General features: G+C 35.6%; 1 protein-coding gene across 1 annotated transcript in view; it reads left to right on the forward strand.

Annotated features, from left to right (window-relative positions):
- Positions 1 to 26833, forward strand: part of ADAMTS20 (ADAM metallopeptidase with thrombospondin type 1 motif 20) — a 191725-nt gene that overhangs the window by 85293 nt on the left and 79599 nt on the right. Inside the window, exons 12-18 of the mRNA XM_055095736.2 lie at positions 8354 to 8499; positions 9710 to 9891; positions 9995 to 10131; positions 15690 to 15807; positions 18514 to 18606; positions 22306 to 22478; positions 22626 to 22755. Of these exons, the coding sequence (XP_054951711.1) occupies positions 8354 to 8499; positions 9710 to 9891; positions 9995 to 10131; positions 15690 to 15807; positions 18514 to 18606; positions 22306 to 22478; positions 22626 to 22755 (979 nt within the window). The remainder of the gene's footprint in view (positions 1 to 8353; positions 8500 to 9709; positions 9892 to 9994; positions 10132 to 15689; positions 15808 to 18513; positions 18607 to 22305; positions 22479 to 22625; positions 22756 to 26833) is intronic.

Here is a 26833-nt window from a genome sequence, read left to right on the forward strand (position 1 = left end):
GGTCTTTATTATTCCAACAGTCATGAACTTATCTAAAGCTGTCAACATGATGTTGAATAACACTCACCATGATAATGAAAAGTGTCTTGTGAGAGGATGAAGTCAGAGTGTACTTTGTGCTCCAGGATGGCCTCAGTGGCCAGTGTTGACTACATTAAGTGTTTAGTCTGTCAGCATCTCTGAGCTCCCTCAGTGTAAAAGGAACACTTCCTTGGCAATGGATTGGCTAATTGTGCCTCTTTGTTACCTTCACATTAGCCAAAAAAGATAAACTGCTTAAAAATAAGGTCAGTTCAGTAGCTGAACTTTGCCTTTACCACTTCTTGCTTCCTTGAAATATTTATAATAGCTAATACTTTTCTCTTGAATCACTTGCATCAAAAGGTGTGTGTTTCCTGTGAATATTGCTCACATTACAAATTAATTGGTTACTAATATATTATTTGGAACTTCAAGTTTTGTAGCAGCTGAAGTACTCATTGAATTCATCTAACACACTAATAACCTTTTTGTAATTTTAGGACGAAAGTTCTAGTGGGCTTTTTCAGTTCAGCTGGCTTTGAATTTTAAAATTCAATCTTTATATAATGTTTCTGTTTGGTGGATAAGAGTTATTTAAAGGACTTTACTTTTTTCTCGGTTCCTGTGACTAGTATTAGTAGATAGCTTTTTGAGTAAGAGGTGGTATTTGTGAGAGTGACTACCTGAGGCTCAGCAGAGGAAAAAAAATCTTTTTGAAGTATGAATGCTGGGCTGCTGATATTGGCACATTTGAAGATGTGCTCCAAGATGTTCACCTGATTAAAATCCAGGACTGGCACCCTCCTCTGTTCCTTAGCAACTTTTCAAGTTACTGTATGCCATGAACCTTCAGGATTGATTGCTTGTGGCAAAAATGTCATTGATATATTTACAAATATTAAGAGATATACTATTTATAGCTAATTTATTAATATTCTAAATCCAGTTAGGGCATAAACATGATTTTTTGAAATTAAGGTATATATGAGTATAATGCATAGATCTTAGGATTTTAACAAATGTGGATGCACATACAGCCAACATCCCAATAAAAATGAGAACATTTCTATCACTTTAAAAAGTTCAGTTGTGGCTGGGCACGGTGACTCATGCCTGTAATCCCAGCACTTTGGGAGACTGAGGCAGGCGGATCACCTGAGATCAAGAGTTCAAGACCAGCCGGGCCAACAAGGCAAAACCCCATCTCTACTAAAAATACAAAAATTAGCCAGGCGTGGTGACAGGCGCCTGTAATCCCAGCTACTCAGGAGACTGATTCAGTATAATCGCTTGAACCTGGGAGGCGGAGGTTGCAGTGAGCCGAGATCACGCCTTTGCACTACGAGGGGACAAGAGTGAGACTTCGTCTCAAAAAAAAATAAAAAAATAAAAAAATAAATATATATATATAAAATTTAGTTGTGCCTCTATCTAGACAACTCTCCTTCCTTCCAGAGAAAACTCCTATTCTGATTTTTATTTCCAGAGATTCGTTTTTTTCTTGTTCTTGTTGTAAGTAGAACTATACAGCGTCATCTTTTTTGAAGGAGTGGAATGGGACAGGCGTCTTTTGTTCAACATAATATTTTTAAGCTTCATCCATATTATTGTGTGCATTAGCAGTTCATTCCTTTATACCACAGTATAATTCAGCTATACAGATGTACTATAATTTATCAATTCTCCTGTCAATAGATATTTGAATCATTTCTTGTGTTTGGTTATTATGAATAAGGCTGCCATGAACATCCCTGTACAAGTCTTCTTGTAGACATACGTTTGTGTTTCTCTTGGTGTAGAATTGCTGGATTATAGGGTGAGTGTATGTTTAACATCATAAGACAGTGCCAAACAGTTTTCTGAAGTATGTGCACCATTTTAGACTCCCCCTAGCAATGGAGTAAAGTTCCAATTACTCTGTATTTCTTGCCGACTTTTGATACTGTTAGTCTTTAAAAAAATTTTGGCCATTCTACTAGGTATAAAATGGAATCTCATTGTGGTTTTAACTTGTATTTCCATGATTATTATCAATCTTATGCATTTTTTCATGTGCTTATTAGCCATTTGAAAATTTTCCCAATGAGATGGTAGGATAGGCATGGATTTATTGAGATTCAAGGTAAATGTGATGAGATGCTAAGATTTACTTTAGAGCCAATGCAGATTGAAAGCAAAGGTGGTATTTGGGGTAGCATCATGTGGATTATAATAGGTATAAATTATCTTTTTAAAATTAATAAAACACAGTGAACCCCTATATATTTAGCTGTATTCAGTATTAAATAAACCTTTTATTGAAGGGACATTTGAAACAAATATTCTATAATTTTGCCTTAACATTCTTCTTTATTCTGTTTATCTTGTGACTATCTAATGAGTGTGTGTGCTGAACACTTTTGGTAGTAAATCAATTTGTGTGAAGCCATGGTGAACCCTTCTGATAATGAGTTAATTTTACTACATGGTGAATAGTATAACGTTATAACTTTTTCATGCTCTAGTCTATGAAATTATTTTTTAAAAAGAGTAAGGATTACTTAAATTTTTTGTGCAAGATGCTAACAAAATGCACATGCACATAGTACATTACGATTTTTTTTTTCACTTCTAATATGGCTTTCTTATATTGAATGACTTTTTCTAATGGAGAGCACAAAGCATTTTTACTGCTATAAGCTTGGCTGTAGGTTTCATTCAATCAGCAAAGATTTATCAAGGGCCTATTATGTCAGGCACTATTTTAGGTACACTATTTCTCATTTTCTTCTGTTGCTGTAGGATACATGAGTTAACAAAACAGACAATATTACCAGGGGGTCCTTGCTCCCAGAGCTCCCAAGATGGTGGCAGTCCACTTCCAAAATGGCGGCAGGCCACTTCCAAGATGGCGGCAAGCCTCGTTTTCTCTGACCTGGGGTTCTTGGCCTCACAGATTCCAAGGAATGGAATCTTGGGCCATGCTGTGAGTGTTATAGCTCTGTTAGAAGCCATGGGTCATGGAAGAGAACCATGGAACCCAGTGACTAGTGTTCAGCCTGATTAGGATGAACCCAGGCACTTAGCCATGCAGGAACAATGGCAAGCCTTTAGCCCTGTGGGGAGCGGCAATGGGCATCTCGCTGGATCAGGAGCACAGCAGACACCCTGTTGGATCCGGAGGGATGGAAGTCAGCAGCAGGCCTGCGATGGCAGCAAACAGCAGTGGTAGACGGCAAGTGAAAGCTCAGCTCCAGCCGTAACAAACATGGACCAGAAGAGTGCAGCTGCAAGATTTAATGGAGTGAAAACAGAGCTCCCATACAAAGGGAGGGGACCCAAAGAGGGTAGCCATTGCAGGCTTGAATGTCTGGGTTTATATCCGGATCATTGTCCCTCCTGCTGTGCTCTCAGGTGATAGATGATTGACTATTTCTTTACCTCCTGTTTTTGCCTAATTAGCATTTTAGTGAGCTCTCTTTACTACCTGATTGGTTGGGTGTGAGCTAAGTTGCAAGCCCTGTATTTAAAGGTGGATGCAGTTACCTTCCCAGCTAGGCTTGGGGATTCTTAGTCAGCCTAGGTAATCCAGCTAGTCCTGTCTCTCAACAAGATCTCTGCCCTTATGTAGCTCAAGTTCTAGAGGGAGACTAGAATATTACAAATAATTAATATAATAGTACCATCAAACTGATTGGTGCCACACACCAGAAAAATAGAGCAGGAAGCTGATTAGAAGTTTTATAGTAGGAGAGGGCAGATTGCAATTTAAAATATGATGGTCAGGACAGACATTATATGAAGTTACCAAATTAGCTGTCTTAAAGGAGATGAGAGGGTTAGCTATGAGGATATCTGGGGTAAATGAGTTTCCAACAAAGGGAACAGCTGAGCTCCTAAGTCTGGAGTATGCCTGGAGTATTCAAAGAAGAGCAAGGAGGACATTTTAGCTGGAGTGAAGTGAAGAGAGAAAGAGACTTATAAGAAGTAACTGAAGGAAGATTTCGTAGGGCATTGCAGGTGTGAAAGAAAAATATCTTGGGACCCTTCAAGCTGGGAACGACTCAGGACAAACCTGCTTCCTAGTCTATTCAAGTCATCACTTTGCTCACAGAGATAGATGGATATTCTGATTGCCTCCTTTGGAAATACTTATCAGAAACTCAAAAGAATGCAACCATCTGTCTGTCACCTACCTGTGACCTAGAAGTCCCCATTGAGGGGTGGGGAGGGGCTTGCTTTGAGCTGTCTCCACCTTTCTGGAGAGAACTAATGTACTTCTTATGTATTGACTGATGTCTCATGTCTCCCTAAAATGTATAAAAATAAGCTGTGCCCCGACCACCTTTGGCACATGTCATCAGGACTTCCTGAGGCTATGTCATGGGCATGCCCTCAACCTTGGCAAAATAAACTTTCTAAATTAACTGAGACCTGTCATAAATTTTTGGGGTTCACACAGGCCATTGTGAGAACTGCATATTTACTCAAAGTAAAATAATGAAAGATTTGAATGGATTCATACCTGATTTGACTTAGTTTAAAAAGAGATCATTCTGGCAACTGTGTTAAGGCTAAACTGTCAGGGACAAGAGTGGAAACAGACATCTACTTAGCTATTTCAGTGATAGAAGTAAGGGATGCTAGTGCTCAAACCAGAGTAGTAGTAGTGAGATAATGAAAGGTCAATTTTTGATATATTTTAAAAGGAACTAGAACATTTATTCTAGCTGATGTATCAGATGTGGAATGTTCAAAGAGGAAGAAGAGAAATGATGACTAGGCTTTTGGCTGAACAACTTAGATCAACTTGGTAAAAGTAGGTTTTGAGTTGGGAAGGCAGGAATTCAGTTTTGGATATGCTATGCTTGAAATGTTTATTAGACATTCCAGTAAATAGTCATAAGTAAGTAGGCATATATATGAATCCGGAGTTTAGGAGAGAGATCTGGACTAGACGTAACTCTTAGTAGTACAGAATTAAAAAACCAAGATATGAGCCTGGAGAGACATTCCAACATTAAGTTGTCACAGAGAAGAAGAGAATTTAAGAGAGAGATCTGGACTAGAAGTGACTGTTAACAGAAAAGAATAAAAAAACTAGATGTGAGCCTGGAGAAACATTCCAACACTAAGTTGTCACAAAGAAAAAGAAAAAACAACAGAAGAAAATGAGAACAATTAGTTTTGAAGAAAGGAAGCAAACCAAGTGTGTAGAGCCCTGGAAATGAAGAGAAAAAAATTATGTCAAAGAAGAAGCATGATTAATTGTGCACACATTGCTGATAAGTCAAGGAAGACAGAGAATAAGAACTGGCTATTGGTGTCCTACACATTGTTAAATATAGTGAACCCCAGGTTTCTCTTCAAAGAATCAGTATGTCAGTATGTTCGGCTTTCTTATTCTTTGATTCTCCATTTTAAAGTTTAACTTCCTGGTTCTTTTTGCCTCCTTGTCTCTAGTTTCAGTAAACAACTTTCCTGCCATTCCTAATCAGTAATTCATATTTGTTCCCCTGGTTACCTGCTCTGACCTAAGTCATCTTTAGTTACCTGTTCCTAACCATCCTTCCCACCAAACTACTCACCCCGCCACTCTGGCTTGTACTCCTGCTCTTTTTAAAAGAGCCAATCGTAATTAGCTTAGACTATGCGGTCCAACCCTAGCCAGTAGGGAATGACACAGCAGTAGGGGCTATCTGTGTCAGGAGTAAGAACTCCTGCCCCTGCCCTGTCCAGGTGTGCTCTTGCCATTGTTCCATCTGTGAGGAGCACCGTTTTTGCAGAAAGGAAAAATTGCCTTGCTGAGAAACTTAAATTTATGTTCGAGTGCTATTTCTTTGCAGCACCAAGGAACAAGCATTTTGCATTTCTAACAATTTGAGCAGATTCACGGAGGAATAGGATATATTCCTCATGGGGCGGGGTTATGAGGGAATAGACAGGGAGTTAAAGAATGTACATGGCCGACTCTTTCAAGGAGAAGCAGGGCAGTAGCTGGTAAGGGCAGTGAGATCTAAGAAAGGTTTTGTTGTTGCTATTGTTTTCTTAAAGTGAGAGAAATAACAGCTGTGTTTGTATGTTAATGAGAATAATCTAGGCAACTACTTGTGAATTATCTGTAGTGATAATCTAGGAAACCACTTTGCAAATTATCTGTAGTAAAATATTGTCTTTGTTCTTTTTTAAAATTTCTGATTATTTATAAACTGATACTTTTGTACAAAGTAATAAAAATTATTGACTAGGAAAATGAAATGCAAAAAAGACATCCAAAATATAAGCCATATTTTTCTGTGGGAAACAGTGTGGCCATTCCTCACAAAATTATTAATCGAATTATCATATTCTCCAGCTATTCTACTTCTGGACATATACCCAAAGAATTGAAAGCAAGATTTCAAAGAGATATTTGTACACTCATACTCATAGCAGCATTTTTCACAATATCTAAAGGTGAAAGCAGGAGTTTGAGACCATCCTGGCCAACATGGTGAAACCCTGTCTCTACTAAAAATACAAAAATTAGCTGGGTGTGGTGGCGTGCGCCTGTAGTCCCAGCTACTCAGGAGGCTGAGGTAGGATAATCACATGAGTGTGGGAGGCGGAGGTTGCAGTAAGCTGTGATCACGCCACTGCACTCTAGCCTGGGTGACGGAGCGAGACTCCATCTCAAAAAAAAAAAAAAAAAAAAAGATGAAAGCAACCCAGTGTCCATTGACGGATGAAAGGATAAATAAAGTGTGGTAAATGCATATGTTATAACGGTTTGAATGTTTGCCCCCTCCCAAACTCATATTGAAATTTAATTGCCAGTGTAACAGTATTGGGAGATGGGGCCTGTTTGATAAGACTAGGGCATAATGGCTCTTCCCTCACCGGTGGGTTTAATGCCTTATAAAAGGGCCTTCAGGATTGAGCTGTCTCGGTCCTTCTGCATTGTGCTCTGTGAGGATCCAGCATTCTCTCCCTACAGAGGATGCAGTGTGCAAGGTGCTATCTTGGAAGAAGAGAAAGGCCTCATCAGACACCAAACCTGCCGGTACCTTGACCTTAGATTTCCCAGATCTCAGACCTGTGGGAAATGAATTTCTGTTATTTATAAATTATCCAATCTTGGGTTTTCTTATATAGCAGCACAAAATGGACTAAGACGACATACAGTGGAATATTATTCATTTTTAATAAGAAAATTCTGACACATGGATGAAGCTTGGGCATATTATGCTAAGTGAAATAAGCCAGTCACATGAAGACTAGTACTATATGATTCCAATTGTATGAACTATCTGGAGTAGTCAAATTCATAGAAACAGAAAGTAGAATGGTGGTTACCAGGAGGTAGCAGGGAGGACAAAATGGGAGTTGTCATTTAATGGGTATAGGGCTTCAGTTTTGCAAGATGGAAAAGTTCTGGAGATTGGTTGCACAACAATGAGTATACCTAACACTATTGAACTATATGCTTAAATATGGCTAAGATGGTAAATTTTATGTTATGCATGTTTTGCCACAATTAGAAATAAACATAAGCCAATTTTTAAATTATTTACTTAGACATAAAATTTCTCTGTAAAAATCTTACAAAAATTTCTTAATGCTTACTCTCAAGTTGTGTTATTGTCTCTCAGTCTGGTAACTAATTCATAGACTGGCATGAGTGCATGGTCATACTTTGATTAGATATCACTGAAATGATGATATAGAAGAGATGAGAGAATTGCTGGAGTGATGTTTGGTGTAGTGAGAAGGGATGGATTAAGTGCACAAGCAGGGGGATTGACTTTGTCTGGGATAGTGAATTTTCCATGTGTGCTAACAGGTAGCAAGGCTGAATGTGAGTGCAGATGCTGTTGAATGGGTAGAACAGGTGGTGAGAGACTGTGGGTAGATTCTTCTGTAAGTTTCCATTTTCCTGATGAAAGTAAAGGAACAAGGTTGTCATTTGAGACTTCCGATAGAATAAAGTAGAAAGCTTTTTATAAGAGTGGAAGAGTGTATAGATACTTTGAGTAAAAAAATGGAAGGATACCATATTAACCTGGTATTTGGTTTCTTCTATTCAAAAAATACCCGCCATATTCCATTTTACTATTTAATTTTTCCTTCCTCCCCAATGACACTCTAAATCTTAAAGCCAGGAGAAATATTACACTCCTTTTCTATTCCACAGATCTTACTCAGTAGGTAGGAAATATTCATAAAATCATTTCAAATGTAATCTGAATTAATAACAGCTAGCTTCAAATTGTTTAGTTTGTTCTTCTATTGATCTTTATGCTGCTATTATAATTTTTGTGATGTTCTAATTAGAGACACGCATCATTTCTTTTTGTGCTTATTATTTTTATAGCATTGCCGTCATGGGCTATGTGTAAACAAAGAAACGGAAACACGTCCTGTAAATGGTGAATGGGGACCATGGGAACCTTACAGTTCTTGTTCAAGAACATGTGGAGGCGGAATCGAAAGTGCAACCAGGCGCTGTAATCGTCCTGAGTATGTCTTTTTTATGTCACTATAAATTAAGATTATCTCAAGGCACCAGAAAGTAAACATCAGTTTCACTCACTTCTAAAACTGGAGGTCAGTCCGTAAGTTTCTGAGATTCAGAAAATTTCTGGAGCACTTTAAGCCACATTGATTTATATTTTGGTAGATTCAGACATTTAAAAAAAAAACCTAAATAGATTAAATTTTATAATCTGAACTGAGATCCATTTTCTTCATTTTTTTTGTTTTTTAATTTAGTATAAATTTTGAGATATAAATATGAATGATGGTTATATAATGGCATTTTCACATTTACTGTATGCCTAATGAAACATCCTGGCTACTTTCACTTATGTTTCGGATCTTCTGGATAACATATATAGTTTGGTTACCAATTTTTTACCATTTTGTGCATTGTGACATGTGATACTTTATTTTCTCTGCTTCTTGTGTTATAGACGCATCATTGTCTTTAGCTGAATAAGTACTAAAGCATATCTCCCCCTCATCAAACTATTTAAAAGGGCTTAGATATTGCATTAAGATTTTAAATTAATGTTTTTGTTGTATATATGATATATAAGTTGGTAAGCAATATGATACTCTTTACTTAAAGTATTATTAATAAGCATTTTTAATGCAGAAATGTGACTTACTCTGAATAAAATCTTGGTTCATTTAAATTTTAGGATAAATTATACTAGAAGTCTTTATATTCCAAAAATTCTGCAAAAAGTTTTATTTTCCAGCATAAGCCAAAATAACATGGATATAGATTGATACCATAAAACTCCTTGAATTGAGTGATAAATAAGATATACATGACAGATGTATATACATTTCCTTTTTATTTAACATGGCATCTGCCTTTGTTATTGTCTTTGGCTCACCACATGTCTTTTCTTCTTTCCAGAAAGTGAGCAAACCCTTTTTTGGAAGTTTAAGAAAAACTTCCATTGTTGGTTTCTTGCTAGTTAACCTAGTCAAGAATAAGGTATCGTTTCTGCCCTCTAGGCTCACTGTCCACGTTAAGGTGGATATTTTTGTGGTTCATTATCCATAGAATTGCTTAAAACTCATGTTACATACTTCTGTTAAAAAGTGTTAGTGGGACTTCACTGGTTTTCTAGATCCTGGAAAAGAATGGAACTTTTAGAAGTAAGTGGCACAAATAATGTTGTACTGATGTGCTTTAAAATGTAATGAATTTGACTAGGCCAAGAAACGGAGGAAATTACTGTGTGGGCCGCAGGATGAAATTTCGATCATGTAATACTGATTCATGTCCAAAAGGCACACAAGACTTTCGAGAGAAGCAGTGCTCTGATTTTAATGGTAAACATTTGGACATCAGTGGCATTCCCTCTAATGTGAGGTGGCTTCCAAGATACAGTGGCAGTAAGTAAATTATGCTGTTTCTTTGATGTAAATTTTTCTGAGACATAAGAACACATAGCTTTATTATTATACATGAAAAATTTGACCTTTTTCTTTTTTACAGTTGGCACAAAGGATCGTTGTAAACTCTATTGTCAGGTTGCTGGAACCAATTATTTCTACCTATTGAAGGATATGGTTGAAGATGGTACTCCTTGTGGAACTGAAACTCATGACATCTGTGTTCAAGGCCAGTGTATGGTAAGTAAACTATAAGTTTCTATTAGATTTAAAGTGACTTTAAGAATAATGTTTTTTTCGATTTATATAACCAAATATTACTTTTACTATTTCAGCATATGTTCTTATGCATTCCAACAAAGCAACCTTTGTTATCATGCTATCTATAGAAGTATGGTTAGCCTGGTTACTGGGAATTCTCTGTCATCAAGAATGCCTCAACAAAGCATTAAGATAAATTTGATGACTTTCTGTGGTCTATTGTACTCATAATCAAAATAGGAATGAGGTCAGCTTCCTAAAAAGATAGAAAATAATAAGATACAAGGATTGTAAGGAGATTTTGCTACTTTAAATATAAGCTTCTACAGTAACGTTTTCCTTGTCCGTTGAAACCATTGATATTCTCCTTTCCCCTTTCCAGCTCTCTGTCACTTATTTTTTATGTACATTCAACAAACATTGATTGAGTAGCTACTAGATGTCAGATACTGTTCAAGTCACCAGGATAAAAGATTGGAGCAGAGAACCCCACTTCCAAGATGGTCACAGATTTGTGGGGGAAATAGGCATGTAAACAATTAGAATGTAGTGCTATGGGTCATCTGCAAGGTAGCATGGAGATATTGAAAGGAGTTTCTTATTTTATGGGGAGGTGGGTAAAGGATTCAGAGAACCTTTTATGGAGCGCATAAGACTTGTGCTAAGTATTGAAATGAGTAGGTTTTAGGAAGATGAGGAAGTATGGGAGCAGAGTTGGAGTTAGGGACTAGCAGATGGTTGTCAAATGTACTTTTTTTTTTTCTTAACTCCTTGGAAACACATAGAAGCATTTGAAGTCAAGGGAGAGATGTGATTCGATTTGCATATTGTAATCTTCAAAATACTGGGTTTAGAAGATTGGAGGCAGGTGGTCCATTTAACAGGGTTGTAGGTCAGAGCAGATGAGATGCTGAGTTAAAGCACAAACATTGCAATGGCAGTCTTGAGAATGGATGGCGAGTTTGAGAACTAAGATAGTGAATGTGGTCTAAAGAATATAGTAAGTGTACTTCTATGAGATCAACTTTTTTAGATTCCACATATGAATGGGATCATATAGTATTTGATTTTTGGTGTCTGGCTTATTTCATTTAACCCAATGTCCTCCAGGTTCATCCATGTTGTCACAAATGGCGAGGTTTCCTCTTCTTTATGGCTGAATAATATACCATTTTGTATATAAACCAGATTGTTTAAATCCATGCATCCACCGATGGACACTTAGTTTGATTTCATATTTTGCCTATTGTGAATAGAGCTGTGATAAACATGGGAGTGTAGATATCTCTTTGATATACTAAATTCATTTCCTTTGGAAGTAGTGAGGTTGCTGGATCATATGGTAGTTCTATTTTTAGTGGATGTTATGTGCTGTCACCACAAAAATGATAACTATGTGAGGTTATGCATTTGTTAATTAGCTAGATTTAACCATTCCTTAATGTATTGATATTCTTCGAAACATTATGTTGTACATGATAAAAACATACAATGTTATCTGTCAATTTGAAAATAAAAGATAAAAATAATTAAAAATATAAGTACAAGTTATGAACTTATTCCTTCAGTTGAAGTGGAGCTCTATAGGGCCAACTTCATCTCCCCATAAACAAATACCTTTTACCTTATCTCAGTGATAAAGGCTCTTCACCCAAAGAGCTAATGAGATGTTCAAAGAGAATTAAAATAATTTAAGTCGGAAACAGTTTAAATACTGAAAAGGTTATTCAGTGGCCTGAAAAAAGTTGTGCTTTAAATTAGCGGCATAAAGTCATATGACAATGCAAAAGTTATGATGAAGATTATCTGAACATATAGAGGCATACTATTTTCAGAAAATATATGCTTAACATATTGATTTTGAAAATATCTGCCTTGTATATAAAAAAATTCGCTAGGCTTAAGAAATTTTCTTTGCTGATCACTAAATTTAGAAGGCCATTCCAAACAATGGAAAGAGTTATTGCAATGTATGCCGAGGACAGCTTCTTCATGGAGAGGAGCTGCATTTGTTTTTTTGAAATTTCTGGAACAAGCCATCTACTTGTATATTCATTCATTTATTCATTCATTTTTAAAAATAAGCACTGTTATGCTGGGTATTAGTTTTAGAGAAAACGTTACTTTTAAATACTTATTTGAAGCTAAGACTATTTGCAGAGTTCTAAGGTCATGAGTTAAAATAATAACCATGGAAGTCATCTTTTTGGAGTATTCTAATGTGTTACTTACATACTCATACTTTAGTCTCTTTGAATTACATTTCTTTTAAGAGTGGTTTTCAAATGACAGTGGGTATTGGAATCAATGTCAGTGTTACAATGCAGATTCCTAGGTTTTATTTCCAAGTATTATAATTCAGAAGATCTGGGATACTGTCTTTTTAAATACCACCCCATGTGATGTTGATGCAGGAGGTCTGTGGATGACCCTTTAATAAACTTGGCTTTTTAAATGAATATGTGAAAATGTTGATGTACAACTAGATGAGTACATATTTTGAAACAATTCTGTTGTACTGAATCTCCTGTTAATTGAAAGGATATTTGTGAAAAGAACTTTGTAAACTTTAAAGCGCCATGCTTATAGTTGGTCATTCTTTTTTTTTTAACTTTTATTTTAGGTTCAGGGGTATATATGCAAGTTTTTTATACAGGTAAACTCGCGTAACAGGGTTTTGTTGTACAGATTATTTCATCATCCAGATACTAAGCCTAGTATCCAATAGTTACTTTTTCTGATCCTCTCGCTCCTCCCACCCTCCGCCCTCAGCAGGCCCCAGTGTGTGTTGTTCCCCTCTTTGTGCCCATATGTTCTCATCATTTAGCTCACATTTACAAGTGAGAACGTGTAATATTTGGCTTTCTGTTCATGTGTTGGTTTGCTAAGGATGATGACCTCCAGCTCCATCCATGTTCCTGTAAAAGACGTCATTTTATTCTTTTCTATGGCTGCATAGTATTCCTTTGTGTATATGTATCACATTTTCTTTATCCAGTCTACCATTAATGGACACTTAGGTTCATTTCATGTCTTTGCTATTGTAAATAGTGCTGCAATGAACACACACCTGCATGTGTCTTTATGGTAGAACAACTTATATTCCTTTGGGTATATATCCAGTAATGGGATTGCTGAGTTGAACAGTAGTTCAGTTTTTAGCTCTTTAGGGAATCACCACACTGCTTTCCACAGTGGTTGAACCAATTTACACTCCCACCAACGGTGTATAACCGTTCTCTTTTCTGCAATCTTTCCAGCATCTTTTATTTTTTGACTTTTTAATAATAGTCATTCTGACTGGTGTGAGATGCTATCTTATTTTGGTTTTGATTTGCATTTCTTTAATGATCAGTGATATTGCGCTTTTTTCATAGGCTTGTTGGCTGCATGTATGTCTTCTCTTAAAAGGTGTTTGTTCATGTTCTTTGCTCACTTTTTAATGGGATTGTTTTTTTTTTTCTCGTAAATTTATTTAAGTTCCTTATAGATGCTGGATAGTAGACCTTTGTCAGATGTATAGTTTGCAGATATTTTCCCCCATTCTGTAGATTGTCTATTTACTCTGTTGATAATTTCTTTTGCTGTTCAGAAGCTCTTAAATTTAGCTAGATCTCATTTTCCAGTTTTTGCTGTTGCAATTGCTTGTGGCGTCTTCATCATGAAATCTTTGCCAGTTCTTGTGTCCAGAATGGTATGGCCTAGGTTGTCTTCCAGGGTTTTTATAGTTTGAGGTTTTACATTGAAGTCTTTCATCCATCATGAGTTGATTTTTTTATATGATTTAAGGAAGGGTTCTGGTTTCAATCTTCTGCATATGGCTAGCCATTTATCCCAGCACCATTTATTGAATAGGGAGTCCTTTTTCCATTGCTTGTTTTGATCAGCTTTGTTGAAGATCAGATGGTTGTAGCTGTATGGACTTATTTCTGGTCTTTCTATTCTGTTCCATTGGTCTATGTGTCTGTTTTTGTACCAGTTCCATGCTGTTTTGGTTACTGTAGCCCTGTAGTATAGTTTGAAGTTGGTTAGCATGACACCTTCAGCTTTGTTCTTTTTGGTTAGGATTGCTTTGGCTATTCAGGCTCTTTTTTTTGGTTCCATGTGAATTTTAAAATAGTTTTTTCTAGTTCTATAAAGAATATTAATGGTAGTTTTATAGAAATGGCATTGGATATGTACATTGCTTTGGGAAGTATGGCCATTTTAATGATATTGATTCTTCCTATCCATAAGCATAGAGTATTTTTCATTTGTTTGTGTCATCTCTATTTCTTTGAGCAGTGTTTTATAATTCTCATTGTAGAGATCTTTCACCTCCCTAGTTAGCTTTATTCCTAGGTATCTTATTCTTTTGGTGGCCATTGTGAAGGGGATTGTGTTCCTTATTTGGGTCTCAAGTTTGTTAATATTGGTGTGTAGGAATGGTAGTAAGTTTTGTACATTGATTTTGTATCTTGCAAATTTGCTGAAGTTGTTTGTCAGGTTAAGGAGCTTTTGGGCCGAGACTATGGAGTTTTCTAGATATATAATCATGTCATCAGCCAGCAGGGATTGTTTGACTTCCTCTTTTTCTATTTGGATGCCCTTTCTTTTTTTCTTTTTCCTGATTGTTCTGGCCAGGACTTTCAGTACTATGTTAAATAGGAGTGGTGAGAGAGGGCATCCTTGTCTTCTGCCAGTTTTCAAGGGAAATTCTTCCTGCTTTTCCCCATTCAGTATAATAGCTGTTGTGGGTTTGTCATAGATTGCTCTGATTATTTTGAGGTATGTTCCTTCAATGCCTAGTTTATGAAGAGCTCTTAACATGAAGGAGTGTTGAATTTTATTGAAAGCATTTTCTGCATCTATTGAGATAATCATGTGATTTTTGTATTTTGTTCTGTTTATGTGATGAATTGCATTTGTTGATTTGCATATGTTGAACCAACTTTGCACCCCGGGGATGAAGTCTACTTGATTGTGGTGGATAAGCTTTTTGATTTGCTGCTGGATTTGGTTTGCAAGTATTTTGTTGAGGATTTTTGTATCAGTATTCATCAAGGATATTGGCCTAAAGTTTTCTTTTTTTGTCATGTCTCTGCCAGGTTTTGGTATCAGGATGATGCTGACCTCATAGAATGAGTTAGGGAGGAGTCCCTCCTCCTCAATTTTTTAAATAGTTTCAGTAGGAATGGTACCAGCTCTTATTTGTACATCTAGTAGAATTCAGCTGGGAATCGTGTGATCCTGGGCTTTTTTTGGATGGTAGGCTACTTATTACTGATTCCATTTCAGAGCTCATTATTGGTCTGTCCAGAGATTCTCTTTCTTCCAAGTCTTGGGAGGGTGTTTGTGTCCAGGAGTTTATCCATTTCTTCTAGGTTTTCTAGTTCATGTGCATAGAGGTGTTCATAGTAGCCTCTGAGAGTTATCTGTATTTCTGTGGGGTCAGTGGTAAATCCCCTTTGTCATATCTGATTGTATGTATTTGGATCTTCTCTCTTTTCTTCATAATTAGTCATTCTTATAATATTGATTGTAATTGTGTCTTGAAGGCAGCTGGTTGTGATCACGTGTTAAACTCCAGTGCCAAGATAGACAAATGTGGAGTGTGTGGTGGGGACAACTCTTCATGCAAGACAATAACAGGTGTCTTCAACAGTTCTCATTATGGTAAGTTGTGTATTTGTTTCTAGATTTCGCTTTTATTTAGTATAATAATGGAGTCTGTAAAGAAGGTGTAACAGTAATTCTTTGTTACTGTTTTGTCTACTCTATACCCTTAGTCCAAAATGATTGTTAAGGAAAAATTTCCTAAATATAAAAAAATTAAATACTGTATTAGACCAGATGTATCCTTGATTAATGAATTCACCTGCCCCAGGCAAATCTGATTCTTAAAAATGTATTAGGTGCATTTCTTAGAGTAAATTCAGTGCTATTTGACTGTGATGTGTGATATGTGAATAATCCTCCCATTAATGAAATGGATTTTTCCCTATAAACTAAAATGTATATATTTGTGATTTTTCCCAGGAAACTTGCTTTCAAATATTTTCATTACTTGAATCACTTTCTTTTTTTGGTATGACTTGACCTATCTGTTACATTTCTTATTAATAGTACATAGAAAATGTTGATTGAAGGTGAAGGATGAAACCATTAACTTAAATATTTTCTGAATTAAATGTTTCAGAATTATTGTCACATTTGATTTTCCAGGCAGTATCTGGATCACATATTGGCCATAATTTAATTTTTCTCCAAAATTATCATGAGACTATGTAAAGTATTTTCCATTGTAATGTTTTCTGGGCAAACTTTTTTTGTTTTTATGATAATTAAAGCAGATCTTTAAAACTTTCTTTGCAAATTAAATTTATTTCTTACAACCTTATTTATTCATTTATTTATTTAGAGACAGGTTGCTACTCTGTTGCCCAGGCTGGAGTACAGTGGCACAATCATAGCTCATTGCAGCTCTGAACTCTTGAGCTCCAGCAATCTTTCCACCTCCTCATCCCCAGTACCTAGAACTACAGGTGTTCACCACCATGCCCATCTAATTTGTGTGTGTGTGTGTGTGTGTAGAGATGGGTCTCAATGTGTTGCTAGGTTGGTCTCAAACTCCTAGCCTCAAGGGATCCTTCCATCTCGGCCTCCCAAAGTCCTGAAATTACAAGCATGAACCACCACACCTAGCCTATTTTTTTACAGTCTGACTGTTCAGCTTTAAATTATGTTCATGTGTGTTCAAATTGTTACTTCCATTAAAACAGTATAATTTAAAACTTAATATTTGTGTTTTTATGTATGTGAAAAACACAGTACATTTTAAACTCTGATATTTACAAATCTCGGTTACTAGATGATTTGATATATGATTTTTCTAGTTATTTCTTGGGAGCTACACACATTTGATTCCCTTCTATAATGCATGGCACATACTTATTACAGTCTGTATTTACTGAAAAATATTTTTTCCAGGATAAAGCCACATGAACCAAATTAAGATCAAATATGTAATATTGTGAAAATTGTACTGTGCATTAATCAGTTTGCAAATAGAACAATGCGTTAAACTCATTTGCAAGGTCTGATTAGCATTTGTCACATTTCTGCCCCCTGGTGGTAGCCTTCATCTTGTCACCTTTGCAATGCCTTAGGCTTTCTTTCTTGAAAAAAATATAATAAATAGTAAAGATATAAATAGTAAAAGTAGTGGGTGAGAATATTTTATAGTGAAAAGGAGGTTAATTAAAATTATCCTTGTAGGTCAATAACCTACAACCAGTAGGCATATAGTGTATACCGAATCATGAAACTATTTCTTATCGTCTTACACTAAAAATGTGATGCCTTAGATATAAATAAGTCTGCTCTAAAACACGTGCAAGATAGTCTGACATTAGGGTTGTAAATTTAAGCTCTTTTTGAACTGTCTTCTTAAGTTAATTCCATATTTATCAAAGGTAGTGTATGAGAAAAATTACTTTTTACTCATGGTGCAGTTAACTAGGAGGAAATCCTAATAAATAAGGAAAAGGAAAAACTTAGAATAATATCCTTAGAGTATAACTAACTGTATATTTAAAAACCTGTGTATTTGGACAACTATGTAATGTGAGTGTTTTTAGTTTTCATGAAAATGTTTTTTCTTAATGTATGTTAGATAAAATGTTTCCTCTTTTGAGCAGTGCCAATGTCGCTGAATTTGGCCTCATAAAATGGAAATATTACATTCATTTCACTTGAGTAAACTTTTTACTTTTCTCATAACAAGTTTATTAGTATTCTTGTAAAAATAATGTAAAATTTGGGGAATAGATGAAGGGATTCCTGCTTATACTACAAACTAAAACTTGAGCTTTAAACTTTTTCTTTTTTATGATTTTTCAATAATGAAATTGAAAAATTTCATTATTTTGCTGTTTACTGAGTCTGTGTGAATATATCATAGCAATGACCAATTATTTTAATATCTCCTGGACTTGTGAATTGTATTTGAAATCTTCTATTTTTTTCCCAGTATAAAATATAAAAGCATTAACAAAGCTTAAAAATGGGTATGTGTACTAAGGGTCTCAGGAGCTAAAATACTAGCTTCATTCCATTCTATATTAAGAATATTAGAAGTAGGAAAAGATTAGGAAAAGTTAAGAATCTTAAACTCTGTTTCTTGACAACAACCACTTTTTCTCAATCCTCAGTAATTTGTGTAAGGTACTGACTCAAAAGGAATAACCACTGTGTAATTTTGTAAAGACACAACAAAATGAAGTCTGACTATGCTATTCGAATTTTTCATTCATTCAGCAGTAATAACCTCTGGGCCATCTGCTTTTTGTGAAATTTAACATATGTAAAATTATATTGCAGGTTATAATGTTGTTGTAAAGATTCCCGCAGGAGCAACAAACGTTGACATTCGTCAGTACAGCTATTCTGGACAACCAGATGACAGTTACCTTGGTAAACATTTCTCGTAAACAACAGCCAGTATGTGGCTCATGTGCAATTTCATGGAAGTCTGTAGTTGATGTGAATTCTTGGAAGACAACAGGAGTCCCTTTAGCAAACATGCAATTTCATTTCATACTGAGCTTAGGGCTCCCTATACATATGTTCTTAAGCACTCAAAAATGTATTACTTAAAAAAAAAAAAACTTAATGAAATTCTGAACAATAATTTGTTTTCAGTTTTTTTCTCGTGTGAGTATTTTAGATAACCAGAAGTTATATTCAATTAGTTGCATGTGTATTTAGAATAAAATTCTCTTCTATCATTTTGTCTAATATTAATTATAGAATTCTTTGGGGTTAAATGTTTTAAATAATTTTCTTAATTTTTTTTTTACTATGTAGCTAAAGTATTTAAATACAGTTTTTTAAAAGCTCTTGTATTTAAAAAAGTCAGAAAAAGAACTGTGGTTTCACATTTTTATATGTTAATGAATGTAGTCACAGTATATTGTCTGTTAGCTATTTCTAAAGTATAAACTTAATTTATGTTATTTATTTTTAGAAATTAGCTTTCAGGCTTAAAGAATTTCACTTTAGACACAAACATGAAAATGATGCTTTAAAAACCTTTTCCTTCTGCCTGTGAAATATCTTAATAGTGAGTTATCTATAATTCACCAAGCTGGAGTAGGTAGGCAACGGTGCAGAGCTGATATTGAGAAAGCATCTGCTGTACATTAATAAGATGTGAAATATTGACTCAAATAATTAACTTATGTAACTGGCAATCTGAATCTATAATGAACAGCCTATCTCAGGAATTGCATTTGGAACTATAAAGCCAAATGTAAGGGGAACAACTGCTTAATGAGCACAAGGTTTCCTTCTGGGGTGAACAGGTTTTGGAACTAGATAGAGGTGATGGTTGTACGTCATCGTGAATATACTAAATGCCATTGAACTGTTTGTTTAATGATGGTTAATTTTATATCAGTTTCACCTCAATACAAAATGCAAAATATTTATTAAAATCAAACATAAATAGTTTGATTTATTAGCCTTTTACATTTAGTTGAAATTCTTTTCCTTGTGCTAAAAATATTGCTTCAGTACATTTACATAGATATATGCTACCATATTGGAGATAAATAATTTAATAGGTATCTCTTAGATTCCAAATGTAGACAAACATATCTTTCTGGGACTGGATCACAGGTTATTCTCAACTTTAAAAATTAGAAATGTTGGCCGTGCATAGTGGCTCATGCCTGTAATCCCAGAACTTTGGGAGGCCGAGGCGGGTGGATCATCTGAGGTCAGGAGTTCGAGACCAGCCTGACCAACATGGCAAAACCCCGTCTCTACTAAAAATACAAAATTAGCCTGGCATGGTGGCGCATGCCTGTAATCCCAGCTACTCGGGAGGCTGAGGCAGGAGAATCGCTGGAATCTGGGGGGCGGAGGTTGCAGTGAGCTGAAATTGTGTCACTGCACTCCAGCCTGGGCAACAAGAGCAAAACTGTCTCAAAAAAAAAAAAAAAGAAATGTTCACCAATAAAGTATCAATATACTTTGTGAGAAAATTATGAACGGAAATATCAAAGTCTAAATTGAAGTGAGTAAAATAGACATGTGATGTCAATAGAAGGAATTTTTAAAACATTTATGTTTATGACGTTTGGTAACTAAAAGTAGTGATGTGTGTAGACTTTTTTTCTAAGCCAGAAAGGTTTTGTTTATTTCCCTTAAATTTAACATAACCAATAATCCCTTAAATAGACCTAGCCACATTTGATAAAGCGCAGATTCTTAAATAGAGGAATGTCTATGTCATAGACTAAATATAGAACTTTATTTGTTCCTCATTGAATTCAGCGTAATACATAAAGACAGTTATACTAGTCCACATATACACAGAAACACCAAATTTATTTTACAATAATCCCTTCAATATTGCTTTTTCAGAGGGGTATTGTATTTACATTAGGAAGTTAGCCATAGATAATTGTGCGCTTTCGGTGAGGTTTCCTGGAATGCCAAACAAATGTTTTCTGGAAAGGTTATTATTCCATTGAAAAGTATAACTTAAGCAAGCAAAAAAGTATTTGATTAATATGGGGGTTTTCTTAGTGTAAAATTTTAGGTATTACACATCCTCTTGAAAATTAAAAATAAATAGCACAGTACTTTACAATTCACACACTTACAAACATTTTTCAAACTTGATCCTGATTAAAAGACTGAAATAGAAATTTTTATTATTTCTATTATGCAGTTTAGGAAACTGAGCATGAGGTTTGTCCAAGATTACATAGACATTAATCACAACAACTTAAACTTAAATCCACTGTTTTTATCCCACATTGATTTCTTTTTACTACGCATGATTGTGGGTGACATGTAATTTTATATTTAAAAAGTAATGTTACTAATTACATACTATATAATTGTCTTCTCTATTTGTATATATATAGTATATAAATAAATATACACACATATACATATTCTATAGGTATATATTAATGTCTGTCACTGGGAAAAAGAGAGAACAAGAAGGGGACATGAACAGAGAAGGAAATAGGAGTATTATTCTGAAAAGCAGATACCCACGTATGTGTTAACAGGGATAGAGGGCTTTTCTATAGAAGATCTAGACGTTTGTATAGAGAATGGCATAGTCATTGCATGGCCTTCTAGAATGTTGACCCTAGAGTTTTTTTTGTTTTTTTTTTGAGACGGAGTCTCCCTCAGTCTCCCAGGCTGGAGTGCAGTGGCGCGATCTCAGCTCACTGCAAGCTCCGCCTCCCGGGTTCACGCCATTCTCCTGCCTCAGCCTCCGGAGTAGCTGGGACTACAGGCACCCGCCAGTACGCCCGGCTAATTTTTTTTGTATTTTTAGTAGAGACGGGGTTTCACTGTGCTAGCCAGGATGATCTCGATCTCCTGACCTCGTGATCCGCCCGTCTCGGCCTCCCGACCCTAGAGTTTTAAAGCTTTGTACCTTTTTTCTAAGATAAGCATAAATGGAATGCTGCAGCAGTCTGGCTGCTCCTTCTTTCCCTACCATTGATGACCAGGATGATTGAACTAATCTGTCTGCTGGGGTCATGACTTCTTTCTGCTTTCGCACTGCTTGTTCTGAAGCTACATACCTCATGAAAGAAGATGACCATCTGAGATAGAAAAGTATAAAGTGAATTTATTTTAATATCTTTGGCTGATGTGCTGAAGTTACCTAACATTGTTAAAATCCCACATTACAGTAAAATAAAGTTTATTTCCTCAACATTAATTTACGTTTGCATTAATTTCAAAAAAGGATTTGAACTTTAAAAGTTAAACAAGGCCAGGTGCGGTTGCTCACGCCTGTAATCCTAGCACTTGAGAGGCCGAAGCGGGCAGATTGCCTGAGGTCAGGAGTTCGAGACCAGCCTGGCCAACATGGCAAAACCCCGTCTCTACTAAAAATACAAAAATTAGCCAGGCGTGGTGGCGCATGCCTGTAATCTCAGCTACTCGGGAGGCTGAGGCAGGAGAATTGTTTGAACCCAAGAGGCGAGGCGAAGGTTACAGTGAGCCAATATCGTGCAACTGTACTCCAGCCTGGGAGATAGAGCAAGACTCCGTCTCAAAAAAAAGTTAAACAAGTGTTTTCTGTATTGTTGATTGGTGTTACTATTTCATGAGTTATGCTTTATTCTTTTACAGCATTATCTGACGCTGAAGGGAATTTTCTTTTCAATGGAAATTTTCTTCTAAGTACATCAAAAAAAGAAATCAATGTGCAAGGAACAAGAACTGTGATTGAATACAGTGGATCAAATAACGCAGTTGAAAGAATTAATAGTACTAATCGACAAGAGAAAGAACTTATTTTGCAGGTAAATTCTCAGTCATCAGTAATAACACTTAGATTTAATTATATTAGTAAACTACTGGTTAAGTGCTTAACATTATCAAATATAAAATGATGTCTTAAGAATATATTTTTATGTATTAATTGTATGTTCTTTTATATTCTTATTGAGGTGTTGTGTGTGGGTAATTTATACAACCCTGATGTACATTATTCCTTCAATATCCCTTTGGAAGAGAGGAGTGACATGTTCACATGGGACCCCTATGGACCATGGGAAGGCTGTACCAAAATGTGTCAAGGTACGCTGGCATTCAATAAGGGAAAAAGACTGACTGTGCATTCTGGCATCATTTTGGGTACTTTTGAGTCTTGGTTGCCTATGGAATCCTCCCCACTGTCCACACACATATCCCACAGACATACAAAGGTTTTCAATCTTTTTTTCCTTTCTACTTTTTTCACTAATTCTTTCTGTTTCTTATACTTAACAGCAATATTTAATGCTACTCTTTTCAACCTTCTCTATCTATTACTGTTCTTTTACTTTCCCGTTCTCATTCTCTTTTTCACGGCCACAGAAAGTTTCTCTAACTTATATATATCCTGCTTCCTGGTGAAATATCTGCCTTTTTTTCCACTCATCTCCACACAGTCTTTCTCAACAACCTGGCTTCCTCTTTTATTGTTGAGATATCAAACATTCTTTTGTCTTTTATTTTCCTTCACTGACCATGAGAAAGTATAATTGTATAGATGGCATGAAAAATGGAAAGAAATAGAGTGGGAAAAGGAGCAGAGTGGGAACAGCAGGGCAATTTATAGTAGGGAAAAAAGTGGAAAGACTAGAGTCTGCAGTCTGTAATTATGAATATTTAATTGTGTAATATTATGTTGAATGCAGTAAATATTTATTGAGGGAATATGCTCAGATTATTAATAAGATCCCAATTCTGAATTCATGTTTTATTTTAGTGCTTGAAACAGATGCATGAATATATATGTTAATTTATTAATAAAATGGTAAATGCAGTACTATAGATACCCACAGTGTGGATCTCAGAAAAGGTGGAGGGAGAAGTTTTTGAGGAGACTGAAGCTGAAGATAGAGAATTTTGTATAGAATGGAAGAGAAGTTTTCATGAAGAATAGAGAAACAGCTTGGGAATTAGGGCAGGAGTGGGTCAGGGCAAAGGAAGCTCAGAACCATGTGGAGATGAGCTTATCATAGAAAGTGGGCAGCCAGAGGCAGTGACCAAAGATGGTGAGAATGTGAAGAACAGTCTACCATCTGACCTGACGAGGTGCCAAAGGAACTGTGGTGCCCTATTCAGGAAAAGGCACAGTCTTGGTCCTGTGGCATCTGGACAGTGCTTCCCAGAATGATTTCATGGGAACAAATGTTCCTATTTTAGCAGTGTCTCTGTGGAGGGATACAAGGAAATGATGCAAGATAGACAGGGATAAATGCTAGAGGTAGAAAACACAGAGCTTTGGTTAACATAGAAGAAGGAAAAATTTATTTTGACAGAAAGGTCCTGAATATCCTTTTAGAAGATAATTGGAATTTGGGGAGCTGGGATCAGCATTCCAACTTGAGTGGGTAAGCTCATCTGTGACCGTGGATATAAGGAGCTAGAAGGAGAAATTTCAGAAACAGGAGAATGAAGGAACATTTTAAAATGCAGTGAACACACAGAGAATAACAAGATTCAAAGTGGAAGTTTGGAAAAACATGGTGGGAGACGATTTGGGAGTCCAAAGCATGAGAGTTCTCTTAAACAATCGCGTGCAGGGGAAAAGCAACTATTATTTCTTTTACCATATAGTGAACTCTGATTATATTCCCTTTTTTGTGTAATTTTTTTTAGTTTCTCTAAAGTTAAAGTTAAATTCCCTCTGTTTTGCTTGTTTCTGTGTACTGAAAGTTATCAGTCCTCAAGCTTTTTGTCAGAACTCTACATTTTGTCTTAATATTGTCAAGCATATTATAGAATTTTTCAATTTGATTTTTCTTTCACTTTTTCTTTACCTTTGGCTACTGTGGCCCTCTTTTCTCTAATTTGTTCATGTTGTTTTTTAGGCTTGTTTAATGACTGTCATTTTGAGATTTCCCTTCATTATTGTCTTGGGAATTCTCTTCAGTATTCTGTGTTAGATTCCCTGTTTTCTAAATCCTATCAGTCCCTCTTTTTGATTTACTTCTTTCATTGGGTGGAACATATCCCTCAGTATTTTCTTGAGAAGAAAAGAATATTTTTGAGACCTTTCATATCTGAAAATGACATAACTATATTCTCACGCTCGATCAATAGTTTAGCTGGTATAAATAGAGAATGTTTTTCTTTAGAATTTTGAAGGTCTTGTTTTCTGGCTTGTTTTCCAATTTCATGCTGTCATGCTTGTACATGACATGTTGTTTTCTGGAAGTTTTGTGGATCCTCTCTTTAATTCTAGTGGTATGAAATTTCAGGACAATATGCCTTGATTTGTTTGTTTTTTCATCTATTTTTCTGGGTAATTAAGATGCCATTCCAATTTGGAAACATAAATCTTTGTCTTGAGAAATTTTATCATGTTCTTAGATGACTTTCTCACATTAACTTTTCTCTTTTATCTTTGGGAAACTAGTATTATTTGGATGTTCACATTCCTAAACTGATATTTCTTTTCTAATTTATTCTCTCAATTTCATTGTTTTCTTAATGTTTCTTCTCATAACATCTTGCTTTTGTTTTATGAATATAATACCTTCTATCATATCTCTGAGTGTATTAATCATAGTCTTTAAGTTTTCTTCTGCTCCCTCACTTATATGTGTTTCATCCTAGGTCTATTTTTTGTTTGTTTATTTTACCTTTTTTGTGTGTGTTAGAGGCTTTCCTAGAATGTCTACTGACCTTGCGCTGTTTGTTCATATTTTAAAAGTACTAAAAGTCTTATTGAAAGTCCTCTGTGGGTCAGACAAGTTAACTAGAAGTTTCATTATAGAGTAATTTGGTCATTAAGTAGCCCTCTCATATGTCATTGGAGAGAAGTCTCAAATGTTATTGTCAGTTGATCTTTTTTCTTGAGTTAAATGGTCCTGCAAGAGAGGAATTCTCTCGTCTTCTGATTGTCATGAGGGTGCTGCGGGATAACAGAAGTTGGCATGGTGCCAGCAGGAGATTGAGCGCTGAATGGGCTGGGATCACATCATTCAGTGTGGGGAATTTTATTTAGCCACCTTGTTTCAGTAGAGTGTGTTCCCAGCTTTTCTCAGCTGTGTCTTATGCCCTCAAGTTCACTTTTTCTAGAGCTATGCTGTGCAATATGGTAGCCGCTAGCCATGTGTGGCTAATCTATTGAAATGTGCTGTAAGTGTTAAATGCATGCTAAATCTGGAAGACTTAGAATGAAAAAAGAACGTAAAATATATTATTAATAATTTTATATTGATATGTTCAAATGATCATATTTTAAATATTTGGGGCTAAACATAAAGGTTATTAAAATTAATTTAACTTTTTTTTTTAACGTGACTACTAGAAAATATAAAGTTCCAGATGTGGTTCACATTCTGTTTTCATTGGATAGTGCTTTTCTCAACTAGGAAGCTAGTGGTCTAACCATTCTTTTAAAATACTTTTCAATTAATTCTTTATTATTTTAGGCCTACCCCTCACACATTCGCCCTGTCAGAGGAACCTGGTGTTTTCCATTCCTGGGCCTCTCTTGGGTTCTATGTCATGAATGATTTGTTGCTTATTTACTTTCCCACTTTGCAGGCTTAGGTTCCAACTTCCTTGGCTCTGTTAAATAGTTATTTCCATCTACTTTTCATATTCAAAATTTCATTTCCTTGCTGTTTTTTTTTTCTTTTCCTTTTTTTGTTCTTTTACGTTTATGTGCTTTCAGAATTTCTCATAGTCATTTCAAAAGATACTGAGAAAGGAGCAGAGATAACATATATAATCATGTTTAGTTAACTGGAAGCACAAAGTTGAACTTTGATAAAACAGAAATTTGTTCATGTCACTGACTGCTTAAACTCTTTACTGTCTCCTCATTGCAGAAAGCATAAAGTTCAAATGACTCTGGTCAGTTATGACCACTTCTCTTAGTTTGCTTTTGCTGTAGTTATCCTGCATGCAAACCACCAAATCTTAATGGCTTGGAACAATAAAGGTTTATTTATTGCTCATGTCATGTTTTGGCTGCTAATTGGCTATGGGTCTACTCCAACTTGGTATCTGTATCCATGTTTTTTTTTTTATAGACTTTATTTTTTAATTTTATTTTTATTTTTTTGTTTTTTTTTTTTTTTTAGAAATGAAGTCTCACTCTGTCGCCCAGGCTGGAGTGCAGTGGTGCGATCTCGGCTCACTGCAAGCTCTGCCT

Source organism: Pan paniscus, chromosome 10 (assembly GCF_029289425.2).
Source record: "Pan paniscus chromosome 10, NHGRI_mPanPan1-v2.0_pri, whole genome shotgun sequence".
Classification (NCBI taxonomy): domain Eukaryota; kingdom Metazoa; phylum Chordata; class Mammalia; order Primates; family Hominidae; genus Pan; species Pan paniscus.